Source organism: Diceros bicornis, chromosome 40 (genome assembly GCF_020826845.1).
Source record: "Diceros bicornis minor isolate mBicDic1 chromosome 40, mDicBic1.mat.cur, whole genome shotgun sequence".
Taxonomy (NCBI): Eukaryota; Metazoa; Chordata; class Mammalia; order Perissodactyla; family Rhinocerotidae; genus Diceros; species Diceros bicornis.
In genome coordinates, this window is record NC_080779.1 from 19,005,740 (window position 1) to 19,021,317 (window position 15,578).

A 15,578-nucleotide genomic window follows, 5' to 3' on the forward strand; every position below is an offset into this window, starting at 1 on the left:
TAGAGCACTCAGCTGCCTCTGATGGCCACATCATCCTCCACCACAAACTGTGCGGATAAGGTCTTCTGATCTCCCCTTGTCTCTGGGCCAGCTCTCTGGGGTTGGAGTTGGGGGCAGTTGGCCGCATGCTCACTTCCTTTGACTCGAGTGCTGCCATCCTGCTCTTCAGAAGGGCTGCAGCAGCCCGGGCTCCCTGGCAGTGCTGCGGGGAGAAACACATTTTTACCCAGGTGTGTTGCTCAGGGATTGTCCACATATTCTGTCCTCGGTGGTTATATCCATGTAGAGTGAGCATCATGAGGTTTAAATGCAAAGATGAGTTCGTCAGAGAGCTGAAAGAATGCATTTTTAGGTAGATAGGTTAGAAACATCAGAGGCTCAGGAACATAGTTTTAAGAAATGGCTTGGGCAAAGGAACACACAGTTGCTTGACAAAGGTAGGGACGCAAAGGGCTCCCCACGGCCCAGCTCCATCTCAGCAGCTTGAAGAGGATGCCTTCCCAGAGGATCCTGGGCATGTCTGCCCACTTCCCTCTTGAACTTGCATGCATCAGTTAGGTATGGGTGCCTCGCCTCCCTGCAGCAGGACCCCCTTAATGGAAAAGAGGGTCCCACTGTATCATGACTTGTGTGCTGGGGTTCTCAAACTTTCAGGTGCTCTAGAGTCACCTAGAAAGCTTGTAAAAGGCAGGCTCTGAAGCCTCAACAGGTCTACTGAGTCGGGTGAGATCTTTCTGGATCAGACTTGGGAAATCTGCATTTTTAGTATGACTCTGATATTATCTAAATTTTGAGAAACACCATTTTCTAGGTTCTTGTCACTGCCAGAAGCAGAAAGGAATTGAAAATTTTGAAGTGCTGATGTATTTTGGGTCCTAACCAATCAGAATGGCTGCCTGCTGTAAGCCAACGTCAACAAGTAGGCCATGTGCTGACTAAGTGTGTCAGCCCTGGCCGGGTGAGACGTACCTGTGCGTGCTCACTTCCACCTGCACTGACGTTTTGGGAAGGGAAGGCCAAGCTGGCCCTTACAAGGATCAGGGTGCCTGTCCCCCTGAGCAGTCCCCTTTCCTGAGATGTGAAGCCAGACTTTCCCTGGAGGACCACTGCCAAGTGTGGCCAGCATCTCCTGACCTTTCCCATTGTCTAACCCAGTGCTCCTCCTGATTCTCACCCTTGAACTTACCAGCTCATTCCAGATTTGCTGTGTTCTTTGTCTCCCCTCTCCCTTAGCCTTCTTCCTGGCCATTGGTCTTTCTTCCCTGACCTCCATGCCAGAGGACCACTTGGTGCAGCCCACCCTGGACTTCCACTAGGGCCACATTTACTATCTAAAATCTGAGAAGGATTGGTTCAGGGAACAAGGCGACCAGGTGACCAGTCCATGCTGAAATCTTAGATGGATATTTTTCATCTCTTTAAGTGTAAACTGGGCAGGGGGGTTTACACCACCTTTGGTGGTGATGGAACAAAAACACTTATGTGTCACAGCCACGGGGCTCAACTAGCTGCTGGCCATGACCTCTCCCCAAGTTAGTAGACGGTGCCTGGGTTGACACTTCTGTCCTCAGCAGGAATTTATCTGATGACTGGGTGCTGTCTCTAGTAAGGTGCCACCCAAACCTGTCAAGAGGGAGAAGCGGTGCTTCTGTCTGCTATTTGGTGACCAACCGTGACAGTACTAACAGTGTGGGCAGGACATGGCTGGAGTTCAACAGTCCAGTGGACACCCCCCCCACCTCAGGGTGGTTCTAGACTCTCATCAGCAGCTATCGTGTGCATCCACTTCATTTCCATATCAGCAATCTTAGTCACTGTGTGTTGTGACCACAGTGGGGGAAAATAATCTTAATCACGGGATTCATTCCAAGACTCAAAATGTCAGTGTCCATGAAAAATTTGGCAGCTTGGTAATAACCGCCCCTCACCCCATCCCCAGTCAACTGCTTGGAAAGAAGGTGATGAACCCAACTTAGCATGAAAGGAAATTACACGTAATTGCGCCATTAAAAAACCAAGCGGGCAGAGGTAGGCTCCAGAACTCCAGAATGGAAAGCAGCCACTTGGCTTCCTGGATTATTTCCCTTTTATCCCTTTCTGTCTCGGAAGGGTGTGTTTTTAAGATTTGAAGTTTTCTGAATTGGAGGAACCATAGCCACAGGCCTTGTCCCTTTGACAACATGGGTAACCAAAGAGAAAACTTGAGAGAAATAAATCCGTTTGTCCCTTACCACTATGCCAGTAAAAAAGAATGGTTTTTATCAGTCATCTCCGCCCTCTCCCTTTTTATTAACCTTCATTCATTCATTCAGCTAATTTTCATTGAGCACCGTCTATGCACAAAGTATTGTGCCAAGTGCCAGGGATTCATCACTGAATCTAAAGACACTGCCCAACCTCGTGCGGCTCACATTCTAAGGTGGAGGCAGTAAAACAGGTAACCAAACACAAAGGTCAATGAATAGACATTGTGGTCAGTGCTTTGAAGGGATCTAACAAGGGACTGAGAATAAATACCATGGGGGCGAGGAACAGTTGGGGGCAACAATGATGCTGAGACTGAAGGGATGAGTGGGATCTAGTCATGTGGCGATCGGGCAGGTGGGCGGCATGGGGAAGGTGCCATTCCAGGAAGAGGGAGTAACATGTGCAAAGGCCCTGAAGAAGGGAAGAATTTGGCATGTTTGAAGAAATGAAAAGATAAAATATAAAAATGAAAATCCCACCTTGTTGCTGGAGCAGTGTGTGAGCTGAGTGGGCAAGGCAAGGTAGAGAGACACCCATCCAGTTCGTGAAGACACGGAGGCCATACAGGCAGTAGGATTTTAGTTCCAAGCACAATAAGCAGGTTTAATAAAGAGGTTTAAGAAGTGGTAATTGGATGTGTGTGTTGCTGCTGTGTAGGGAGTGCACCGGAGGCAACAAGAATGGGAGCCGTGAAGCCACTCCAGCGGCTGTTGGAGAAGTCCAGGGGAGGGATATGGCAGCGGAGATTGAAAGTAGAGTTAGAGACAGAACTCCTGGAGCTTGCTGCTATCCCATGTGGGCTGTGAGCACGGAAGAGAAGTCAAGGCTCCCAGACTCCGGTTTGGGTGATGGACTGCATGGTGTCGCTTACAGAGATAATGAAGACTGAGCGACAGATGTAGGTTTCTTTTTAAACAATCTGTGTGGGAGTCATTGGTCAGACTTCCATTTTGGACACGTTCAGTTAAAATGTCTGTGTCACATCCCAGTGGAGATCCGTTAATTCAACCTGTGGAGATCCTGGAGCAGAACACCGTGCACCGGTTATCTATCCCAAGGGAGCAGACACAGTGCGCTGGTTACCAATCCCAAGGACTCCAGACACTTCTGCCCACTGTGTCTTGGTATTGGAGTCGCCAAGGAAAACACAATGAGGTTGGGCCCTGGATGGAAGGGCGCTTCACTCACACAGAGAACAGACAGAGCAAGATCAGCTTCGGTGGTGGGTGTCGGACACGTGGCCAGTGGGTCTCTCTCCACAGCTAACACAGGGCAAATCGCCTGTGTGTACCCCTCTTGTGCTGCAGTGGAAGGACCCCAACCCCTTCCCCATGGAGTCTGAAATACTGAAGGCTGAGGGTGTGCCCGAGGGCTACCTTTTGTTCTGCTTACAACATACGCATGTAAGCAGAACAAAAGAGTGCTCATTGAGCGTGCAACAGGGAAAGACATTCCCACACAAGGTGTACACCCGCCACAGGCTGTGTGGCTCTTCATCTCACGTTGAGGAAGTGCTCCAGGCCCAGGGCCCATTCTTATTTGGCTGAGTGGGGGTGGAAAGACCACATGCATGAGGCTGCCTTTCCCAACAGAGATGTCGGGTGGACGGATGGACAGAAAGTCTGGAGCTCAAGGGTGAAGGAGCGTCAGTTGGGAGTTATATACGCAATTGGGAGTTATTGGCATAACATATTTGAATCCGTGGATGGTGACGAGCACCCGAGAGGAGAGGGTAGAGATAGAAAAGAAGTGGTTCAGAATCGAGACCCGAGGGGCCGTGAGATGTCAGATGGAGGAGGGCAGGGGAGACAGAAGGGTCCGCAGAGACAAAACACAAGGAGACTGTGGAAAAGCTGGGTCGTGGCACCGGGCTGGGTGTCTGGAAGGTTATTTTGCGTCAGAAGAGAGCACAGCTCCAGTTCACTCACCGTCTGTGTCATGAGGCCTTTCCTCAGACACCTTTTAGAAAGGATTTGAGTAGAAAGAGCTGCCTTTGGTATAGTAGCCACTTAATAAATAGTTACTGAGTAACTCACTGGCAGGCTGATTTACCAAATGATTGAATGAATGAATGAATGAGGAATTACATTTAAAAACTATGAATTTCCTTCCAAACTTTTATCTAAGCATATATATGCAAGTTTTACATATTCAGTATCATCTGTGTATAGGTATTAACACAAGCAAATCTCCATTAACTTTTCTTTCTAAACAAAACTTTTAATGATTATGAAGCACTTCCTCATAAGGGCTCTTCTATACTTTACTTAACTATTCCTCTATTGTTTCCAAGTTTGCATAATCATAAATTATGCCAAGACAAGCAATCTAAAACATTTTTCATTATGGAGAACTTCAAACACATGAAAGTAGAAAGAATAGTATAATGACCACCATGTACTCATAACCCAATAATTATCGACACAGCAAATTCCTTAATATCATTAAATACCTGGTCAGAGTAAACATTTCTCCAATTATCGCACATATTTTTAACACTGTGTTTGAACCAGGGTCCAAATAAGTTGCATACTTTTACAATTGGTTGATATGTCTCTTACATCTTTATTAAATATTAAATTAGTCTATTAAATAGTCTTCTTCCCCACCACCATGTCATTCCTTTGCAGTTTATTTGTTGAAGAAAGTGTGTTGTTTCCCACAGCCTCGATTTTGCTAATAACTGCGTCCCTTTGGGGTCATTTAACATGATCTTCTGGTCTCTGTATTTCTTATAACTCTGGTAGCTAACTCCAGAGGCTTGATCAGATTCAGGTGAGACTTTTGTTTTGTTTGGGCAAGACTGTCAGTCATCTCTTTTGTGATGCTGCACCTTGGTGAGCAACACGGCCATCCTCAGGTGGACATCTCTCCAGTCGATTCCTTAAGAGGGACTCAGGGGGGCAGTTCCCCAACTTCTTCCACATTCAGACAGTGTGCAGATTTACCACTGGATGTCAGTTTGTTTGGACATAAAATACCTGTCTCCCGTTTTCTTTTCTTGTGTATCTTAAACGTGTTCCTCTATGTCTTCTGTTTTAACTGATACCATTGTAGCCATTGTAAGTATCTTGGTCTTTTTGCCTGGAGGCCCAAAGGATTTTTCCTTTTTCTTTAAAATCCAATAATTTTATCAGGATCTGTCTCAGTACTGGCCTTCCTGGGCCAATTTTCCCAGGTGTAGGGTTCATCTTTTCAATAGGAAGTTTCAGTTGTTGGAGCAGTCTGGCCCCCAGGAATTCTCAAACTTTCTAGGACAAAACCTGAATATTGAGGAGGCTCTAATGGAAGGAGAATCTAAATTGAACCCAACAAGGAAAATAGGGGCAAATGAAAGAGATGGTCCAGAGAAAAGTGGGAGAGGAGAGCAAAATGTCAGAGCTGAAGAAGTGTGAGCACCACATCGGAAACCACAGAAGTGGGAGACGGAGATTCAGGAAGTTAGAAAAGCCATATGGGAAAACTTGTTTCACTTAAATATAAGTAACAGAAAAGGACTCTTGTCAAATCCCTTACCAATATTATAAGAAAAAATAAAATAGTCTATATAGACAATGAAGAAATGCCAGAAAGATGTGCCCATAAAACAGATGAAAACCGTAACCTAGTATTTCCAAACAAGCTGAAAGAAATTTTTAAAAGACAAAAAAATTAGAAAACCTCAGAAATGAGATGATTGGAGAAATGGAAAATTGAAACGAGATGACAAAACGAATTAGAAATAAAAGAAAAAACATCAGATCACACACGTAAAACACTTAGCTCAGTTCCCGGGAAGTAGTAGGTGCTCACGCAACAGGAGATTAAAACAGAATTACCATCCATGCTTTTGGCTGCCAGCCTCTCCTGCAGCCTCTGCCAGTGCCCTCTTGACGGCTCATAGGTCTCTATGCACTTAACTAAATGCCATAGCCTGGACAGGTGTGGATGTGATGACAACTGTACCTCACTCAGGACACAGACGGGATGCCAGGACTGGGCATGAGGCCAGGGAATGCTCCTGACAGCACATCAAGATAAGAAACAAAGAGGTCTGTACAGAGCCTGTGTGGAAATGAAAATCCTAGGCAACAAGATCCAGAGGGGGAGACAGTGCACAGGGTCCAGGGGCACCATTTCTCTGTGGAGCTTATGACCCCCACCCCACCCCCCACTCACATCAGCCAGGCACGGCCAGGCCCAGTGCCTTCCACTGGAGGCCCAGTGGGGGAGAGACAATGGTGCTGGTCCCACTGTGGCCAGACTGAAAGATACAAGTGTTCACAGTTTTTGGCTGTCTGCCCACAACTTCATGGCCTAGTGGTCTGCCCACTTTCAGACTCCCCTGGTGAGCAATGATGGGGCTGGACAATGGGTAGAAACAGGAATTTCAAGCTCTGTGGCATTTGTATACGGTGTCATTCCAGACACATTCCTGGAAACAGGTCATCTGAAAGCAGAATGTATAGGGAGAGCGCAACCAGGTGGAGGTTACTGAGAAATTGAAATGGCTCCTTCCCCCTCATAAGTAGCATCTGGATGGTCTGGGTCCTTTCTGATAATGGAAACCATGTAACTGTCTACATAACATCCTAATCACAAGGAGGCTGAAGGGAAGACGAAGTCCCTGCCAGCCCACCCACAGCCAGGCTGTTGTTCTCATCAGGAGCAAAGCACCTTTTTCTTCCTCTTGATAGACACAGCAGGACAGGATGTTCTTATGCCAACAGGAGATGTTTCCAGTTTTGTTCCCAAGATGCTGTGGTCAAGTCAGTGAACTGAAAAACCTCTCTCTGGTGGAAACGGCCTGTGTTCTGTGCATTAAAACTGGGCTTAAGGAATTCATAAGCTGATGTGGCCTGAGGTTTTTAAAAACTCGTTTTTTCTCATTAGAAAATTTATAAACGCTGATTTTGGAAAAATAGAAGAGTACAAAAATGTGTAAATAAACAAAGAAAAATTACCTGTAATTCTACCACACAGAGAAAACCTGTTAAACTTTTAAATATGCATCTCTCTAGAAATAGCTTTTCCACAGGACTGTTGCGTTTATGAGCAAGGAACATTTCCCTTTCCAACATTAAGAAAGAGAAACTTCCTTGATTGCATAGGAAATGCTGAGCACAGGAAGGCTTCTGCGTGGGAATTTGGAGAGAGCTGATTTTCTCCATCTCTGGACATTCCGATGGGCCATCCTTCCCTCTTGTAACTCCACTGAATTGAGTTCTTGTTTAAAAGGTGTTCTACATACAGCAACTAGAAGGATGTGCAGCTATGACATACAACTATCTACTGGGGCTTTGGGGGAAAAAATAAATAAAAATTAAAAAAAAAAAAAGGTGTTCTATCTGGGCTGATAGGGGCAGAGTTGGGGGGCAGTAGGGCTTGACTCAAAGGCAGTGTGGGAACATGCCCACAGGTAGCTGACTCTGCCCGGCTACAGCTGTCTACACTTGGAAAATGCTGCCTCTGGGAGGAGCACGGAGGGGTTATGGACCAGCTCCCGCAGGCAGAGCTCCAGGTGGGCACAGTGTGTGCCTGGGTATGTGGTTTGCTGAATGGGGGGTGGGCTACATCTCAGCCCCCTTGCCCCCCTCCCAGCTCTTGCTTGTGGGCACAGTGGCAAGGGCAGAGTAGGGAGGTGGAAAGCTGGAGTCATCCTGCGATGTAAAGAAAGTTAACCTATCTTTGCTTTTTGTTTGTTTGTTTTAGAATTGGAACTCACATACTTGTATTTGAAAATTATTTATTTTCCTAGATATCAGTGAATGCTCCAGCCAGCCTTGTCAAAATGGTGGGACATGTGTAGAAGGAATCAACCAGTACAAATGCATTTGTCCTCCAGGAAGGACTGGGAGCCGCTGTCAGCATCAGGCCCAGACTGGTACGTAGCTGCTGTGGGACTGGGTGAGGATGTTCCACCGCAGAGAGAGGAGGACCCTGGTGGTGGGCCACTAAATGCAGACAGGTGGGGAGCTCAGTTCCCCACCTGGAAACGTGGGCTTTTCATCCATTGATCCCACTGGTTCCTTGAGGTGGTTATTTGGGATGGAGTTTAGCTCTCTTGTGTAACCAGAGTTTTGATCATTCTTATGGAAGAAAATGCAAGTGGAAGGACTGACTCCCAACCTGAAAACTCCCCAGACTGGGAATTTGGCAGAGAAGTTCCCTTGCTGCCACCTTCGCTTGGTCGACATTTCCTCTGCAGATCAGCAGAACAGCTTCCTTTCAAACGCTCCCATCGCATCCTGCAAAGTTATTATTATTGATACAGACCAAAGTATTTTCAGACCTGGATACTGGACATTTGACTGGTGATGAGGTTATTAGCCACATCTTGAGTCCCAATATATCCCCGGCCAGCAGGTCTAGAAGTCACACAGTGGCTATTTTTGCAGATGGCAAGAAAATCCAATGATAAGGAATCCATGGGGGCTGGGTGGGGGTTCCCATACTATACTGCAACCAAAGTTTCTTATATAAAAAGTCAAATCCAAAAGACGTTCTGTTCCTTGGCCAGAAAAGCCTGGAGTGTCCTGTCTGGGCCTGTCTGGTCGTCTTGATTTCTGTGTGGAATCTCAGTGTGGGGAGGAGGAGTTGGTAGTTAGCATAGTGTCCAGAGAGGTGAAGCTTTGTCGATACTTGCTATCCTTGCATTGGACCCAGCCCAAGGTCAGTTTTAAATATTGCTCCCAGAGATTTGCTCCTTAATGTGTCTTGATTCTGTTCAACTGGGGCGCCTTCTCAGCATGAGGCCCTCCTCCCTGGGAGCCCAGAGGCCCGCTGACAGCTCCTGAGGCTGCTCTCTGTGAAAACAGAGGCCAGAGGCAGAACCTTCTTGGCAGCCCCACTGCCTCTCCTGCTCCCTACAAACAAGAAGGAAAAAGAAGTGGGCCCCCTTTCCACTCCAAATTTCTAGTCCTGGACACTGAGTGTTCTAAACCCCACGTTAGGGCTTCTGCTGTCAGGACCTTCAGGCAATTGTTCCTCAGGTCCAGGGGGCACTTTAGACCTAAAGTATCCCCATGACAGGCATCCCCACCAGGAAGGGGAAGGAGGGAGTGAGCAGGCACATCTGAAGTCAGCACATGTCCTCACAGTATCCATGAACAGCCCAGCAAATGCCTGGGCGCTTGCTCATCTGGTCCCTCAGCCTGGAGCCTTCCTTATCAGCTCTGCCTATGTCTTTGCAGGTCCTCGAGGGAGCCTCTCTCTGATTACTATTTTTTTTAATCCAGTCACCTTTTTTTTTTCCTATCACAGTAAGATATACATAACAAAATTTACCATTTAAACTATTTTAAGTGTACAGTTCAGCGGCATTAAGTACCTTCACATTATTGTGCAACCATCACCACCATCCATCTCCAGAACTTTTTTCATATTGCAAAACTGAAACTCTTGCCCTTGAAACACTGATTCCCCATTCCCCCTCTCCCCAACCTCCCCCAACCACCACTCTGCTTTCTGTCTCTAAGAATCTGATATAAGTGGAATCATACAGTATGTGTCCCCTTGTGCAACTGATTCCTTTTATCACTCGTTTCTCTACAGTCTCCCCAAACCATATGAGAGTTCTCAATCCTTTGATAACTTCGAAAAACTGACACTGTTTTTCTGATAAGAAAATTGATTTATGTTCTTGGTTAAAAAAAAAAAAAGCTTAGACACTTTAGAAAAGTATAAAAAATACAATGAAGAAAAATCGTGTTTTAAACTCTACGGTTTTAAACTTCAGTGATCATTGTTAGCATTCTGGTGTTAAGCCTTTTTAAGTGAAAACGTGGATTTAACATCACTGCCGTCCTTCTCTGTGTGCAGTTGCGTGGCCTGTTTTTTCCATGCAACGTTATACGCCGGTGTGCTCCCTGCCCTCCGCCCCCTTTGGTGGGCCCTGGACCGTCTGCTGGGATTTTGGTTAATCACTTGTCTTTCCTTTCCCTACTCCAGAGTAAGCTCTGTGAAGGGGCCGCGCCCCCGTCTTGCTTCTCCTCCCGGCCCCTGCCCAAGGTCGGGCCCACGGCAGGTGCGCCAGGGCCCGGCCCTGAGGGTGTCTTCTCCCCGCAGCCGCCCCCGAGGGCAGCGTGGCCGGCGACCCCGCCTTCAGCCGCGCGCCGCGCTGCGCGCAGGTGGAGCGGACGCAGCACTGCAGCTGCGAGGCCGGATTCCACCTGAGCGGCGCCGCGGCCGGCGACAGCGTGTGCCAGGGTAGGCGCGGGCTGTGGGGGGCGCGGGGGCACAGAGGCGGGAGGACACCGGAGGGCGAGGGGCTCCCACCCGCGGCCCCCTTGCTTCTGGGCGCACCCAGCCCTCGCGCCCAGGGTACAGGGGGCAGGTGGGGCGGCTTCCTGGGCCCAGCTCAGACAGCCCCACCTACTTTGCGTTTTAGGTAAGTAACTGTTGACCTAATGGTTGCTAAGACTAGACATCAGCGGTCAGAAGAATGCAAGACTGTAGAGAAAGCAGCCCAGGCTCGCCCCCATGTCAGAATCTGAGAGGGTCTCCACCCAAGCCATGCTCACTCGTCTAGAAGAGCCTTGAGCCCCCTCACCCCCTCGATCTTGGCTGGAACCACATGGGCGGGCGGCCGCGGGGAGCTTGAACAGCAGACAGGCCCCGGAGCTGCGCAGGGGTCTGGGACTCATTCCCTGGTCCCCTCTCAGTTTCACTTTACTGACTGACCCACTTTTGCTAACCTCTCCTGATTACCAAAGTTCCTTCTGAAGACAAGTCAAACCAGCGGGTTCAAGCCTGAGAATCAGTCAGTTGGTACTAACAGCATCATTTTACAGCAGCAGAAATGAGACCCTCTTAGGCCATGCCCAAAGATGAGGCCAAAGAAGAGGAGAGTTGACACAGGGCTGCGAACCAGGCCGGGAGTCTGGGTCTGCAGCCCGGAGCCCTGCTCCCAGGGCTGGCGGGCCTGATTTGCAGCCTCTGCAGGGTCTCCCCGGTTAGTCTTTGGCCATAGACAGAGGAGCCCACCTAGGGTCTACCATTACCAGCTCCCTCACGTCTCCCTTCAGCCCTGTGGGCCCGTGGCTTGGGAGGAAGGGGAGCATGCCTGCTCCTCTTCTGAGTGCTCTGCTGGGGATAGGGCTTCGTGGCTGCACCAGACCCAGCCACTTAGCCACAGCTGTCAGAGATGGTGACACAGCTGCCATTGCCCCCAGGAATGGAGGCACAGCCGTCCTGGGTGGACACCCGCTGCATGGCTCCTGGAGTCATACTGGGCACTTCTGTCCCCAGATGTGAATGAATGCGAGCTCTACGGGCAGGAGGGGCGCCCCCGGCTCTGCATGCATGCCTGTGTGAACACCCCGGGCTCCTACCGCTGTGCCTGCCCCAGTGGATACCGGACCCTGGCCGATGGGAAGAGCTGTGAGGGTGAGCGAGACTGCAGCAGAGGCAGGCGTCTGTGGGGCTGGAGAGAGCCCAGCTGATACCAGACAATGCCTCTGAACTACTAGAGGAGAAGGAGAGAGGGCAGAGGACTCCTCGATGGGCTGACATGGAATGTGAGAGAAAAGAGGGTTCCCCAGTGACATCCTAGTGGGGCTCCACTACAGGGCTCAGAGTAGTGAGTAATCTGGGGAGAAGGCATCCAGATAGCCATCCATCCGTCCATCCATCCCACAAGTATTCGTGAAGGCCTGGGTAGGACTGTGTGGGGTTGGGAAGAAACCCAGCCTCCAGCTGGGGAACTCACATGTGAAGGGAGCAGAGAACTCATACAAAGGAGAAGGAGGATGTCTGCATGCGGCCTATGGGGTGAGGCTGAGTAGGAAGGCTTTCAGGAAGATTTGAGTCAAAGGGCGTGACAGTAGCCATGGAGGGAAGACTCTAGGGCACTTTGGCTGAGGAGGAGCAGATCTGAGAGAAGCGTTGTGATTGGTAACACCCATGTGTGCTCTCCAGCACCTCTGTAACCTGTCATACCCCGGGGAAGGAGGACAGGATCCCAGGGAGGGGAGTTCCCCAGCATGGTTCTGCAGCACTTCCGAAAGACCTGGATTTGAAACGGTTAGGGAAGACAGGGTTTCCTATTTTAAGAAGTGTTGGGTATTTGGAAAGCTCACCATGTGTGGAGCACCTCATTCCAGTTCCCGGCAGGGCCTTTCATGTGGCCCTGTCAGAGATGGAGGGGACGTCGGGGGATCTTCACCCTCACTGGGTGTCCCGTGTTTCAGATGTCGATGAGTGTGTGAGCCCACAGCACGTGTGTCCCCGGGGGACCTTGTGCATCAACACCGGTGGAGGCTTCCAGTGCGTCAGCCCGGAGTGCCCCGAGGGCAGCAGCAACGTGAGCTACGTGAAGACATCTCCCTTGTGAGTATAGCCGGGGCCACCCATGGCTGGGCACAAACATCCCTCACCCAGGCCTCCCAGGGTGGCTGGGCCGGATTCTTCCCAGAGGTTCTTGGGATAGGGTACAGTTATGTCCAAGGAAAGATGAAAGACAGGGAGCTGGGAGTCTGGCTTCTCTGAGCTTACTTAAGTGGTTGCATTTAAGGCACTGCTGCTTTGTGCAGTAAGAACCCAGTTTGCCCTGATAGGAGTGATGTTCCAAGGACTCCCCTGCTGACATGGAGGATGATGGCACTGTCAGGGAGGGCCACTGGAGGGAAGACCGTGGTGGTGACGTTATCAGGAGGCAGGTGTATATCACACAGATTTGGGAGAGGATCATTTTCACATGTTCACAGAGCTAGTAACTAGTAGACCCCAGTCACACTGCATATCCTGTACACTTGGCATTATATCACTCTGCTTTTCCTCTGGTACTGGGAAGTTCGACCTCTAGTAACCTCAGCACCTAATAGAGATTTTTTTTTTCCAAAATATGAAAGACAGGCCTTTAAGGAGAATAACTACAACTATCACAAAGTCTATGTATTTTCTTCTGAAAAAAGAGATCACAAGAGCCTTAGCATTGTCATTAGAATGAATGACTTGACAAACTCAGATCCTTGAATGGCTGTTTGGGCTAGAGCAGATTAGAAGCAGCGAGGAAGTCAGTGGCAGTTATTCACTGAGAGTGAGGACGCCAGGACCTTCAAGAGTCACTGAGCGAAGGGACAGAGGGACCTGTATGTCATAGGCTTTGGGGACATCCCTGTTTAACAGCCAGATGTGATATTCAACCTGCATAACTGTGATGACTCGAGTCACCAAATATACTAAATGGCATCTGAGTATTATGCTGGGTAAGATAGAGAAGTATCAAAAACACTTCCACAAGACCCTGACCCTGGCTAAGGAGGACAGGGGTTCCTGCTTTAAGAATAAACATGGGGTGTTTGCAAGTTCACCACGTGGGGAGCACCACATTCCAGTTGCCAGCTAACTGCTAGGGTCCCGCTGTTACTGAGAGAGGTCTCAGCACATGTAGAAGGGGCATCTGGTTTGAATACCAGCACCATTGTTATTTAATCTTCCCCAGCTTTATATTTCTGGAAAAACTATAGTAACAGCATACATAAATATATATGCACACACACACACACACATGCATACCTATACAGGTGGGTCAAGGGAGCCCCTCTGCCCTGGCCACACCCGACACCAGCCACACTTACTTGCCTGTAGCTCCAGAGCACCTGTGGTGAGGGACCTGTAGCTGGGAAGGGTCACTTGGGTGATGGGGCAGACAAGCCAGGTCAGAGCAGGCCCTCCTGGGTTTCCCAAAGGCTGACTCCCTACATTTTGCCTCTCTGCTCCAGCCAGTGTGAGCGAAACCCCTGCCCCATGGACAGCAGACCCTGCCGCCATTTGCCCAAGACCATCTCCTTCCATTACCTTTCTCTGCCCTCCAACCTGAAGACACCCATCACGCTCTTCCGCATGGCCACGGCCTCAGCCCCTGGCCGACCTGGACCCAACAGCCTGCGGTTTGGGATCGTGGGAGGAAACAGCCGCGGCCACTTTGTGATGCAGCGCTCAGACCGGCAGACGGGGGAGCTGATCCTGATCCAGACCCTGGAGGGGCCTCAGACACTAGAGGTGGACGTTGACATGTCAGAATACCTGGACCGCTCCTTCCAGGCCAACCACGTGTCCAAGGTCACCATCTTCGTGTCCCCTTATGACTTCTAAGGGTGCCATGAGGGCACAGGGGTACAGAGATCTGGGCTCATTTCTCTTCCCCAAAGACACAGCTGTGGGCACTGACTGCGACAGACATCTCTCCCTAGCCCACCTGGCCCCTGCCCACCTGCTGTTCACCCAGGTTTCTAGGGCAGTGCTGCATGCTGTCCCATGGAGTGACACACAAGGGCAGCCACAAGACCCAAGCTGCTGCCATCACATGTTTTCCTCCTTTAAGGGCCTTCCCTTAGATTATGCACTAACTTTCTTGAATCTTTTTTACAGGGGAATGGGCAACTTTTCAAAATGCTGTGTGGATAGCATTGTGAGTTTGAACTAGCTGGGAGGGAAAAGCTCATGGTATGTGTCTGAAATGATTGTCAGTCCTCCTGTATTGTTATAGTCAAGCCTTGTTATGAAGTAGTTCTAGCCATGCTGAGGGCTCAGTCATGCCCTGTCCCTGTGGCACAGGGGGTGGGTCTCCTGCCACGACCCAGCATGTTGTTCTTGTCTGCATTCCCCTCTGTGACATGCCTGCCAGCCTTCTCATCAGAGAGCCACGGCAGGGCCTGGAACCCCCACGCAGATTCTTCTAGACAAAGGAACCAACATTAAAGCATAGATTCTGCCTGAATTAATTCCCTTTTGAGAAATCATATCTCAAAACATAGCCTGGTCTATAACTGGAGAAATAGTCTATTGCTCCCCCCTGGCCACCTGGCCTGTCCCTGAACATGAGCTAGCCTAGTTCCTTCTAGGAGAGGATACCTGGCTCTCTTCCTGTCTAGGCTGGATCCACTGGGATAAAGGAATAAGAAAGAAAACACAGGTGATGCTAGGATTGCTCCACCAATAGAAATGTGGCTTGGCCGAATGGGAGATTGGTAAGGTGACATCTGGCCATGGAGAGTTTAAGAAAGTGCTTGAATTGCCTTCATTCCAGGGCCTTCTACTTCTGATAGAAGAGCCAAGGGATGATGCCCTCCAGGTGACTGAAGAAAGAAAACACTGGCTGGGGCTGGGAGTGGGGTGGGGAGGGGTAGGGGAAACCATTCAAGTTAAAACCTAGAAGCCCACTGAGCTCTGAGGAAGTTTCGGTATCCAAATATATGCTAATCTACTGGTGAGATTTCATCACACACATTTTATGTAAAAATTCTTTGTATTTGCCTTGGTATGAGATGGAACCAGAGGAAGTATGTTGCCAGTTTAGTGATCAAGCCCTATATCAAGGTGGTTTCTAGGACACCCATGCTTGTCTTATT

The 15,578-nt window shown here is 49.3% G+C and overlaps 1 protein-coding gene across 2 annotated transcripts in view; it reads left to right on the top strand.

The window, feature by feature from the left end:
- Nucleotides 1-15,337, top strand: part of FBLN7 (fibulin 7) — a 41,337-nt gene extending 26,000 nt beyond the window's left edge. Inside the window, exons 4-8 of one of the 2 annotated variants that reach the window (XM_058534610.1) lie at nucleotides 7,985-8,110; nucleotides 10,294-10,434; nucleotides 11,476-11,613; nucleotides 12,417-12,555; nucleotides 13,950-15,337. In XM_058534610.1, coding sequence (XP_058390593.1) covers nucleotides 7,985-8,110; nucleotides 10,294-10,434; nucleotides 11,476-11,613; nucleotides 12,417-12,555; nucleotides 13,950-14,322 — 917 coding nt within the window. In that variant the 3' untranslated portion in view covers nucleotides 14,323-15,337. The remainder of the gene's footprint in view (nucleotides 1-7,984; nucleotides 8,111-10,293; nucleotides 10,435-11,475; nucleotides 11,614-12,416; nucleotides 12,556-13,949) is intronic. The other variant, XM_058534611.1, reaches the window with a different exon arrangement.
- Nucleotides 15,338-15,578: the final 241 nt, after the last annotated feature.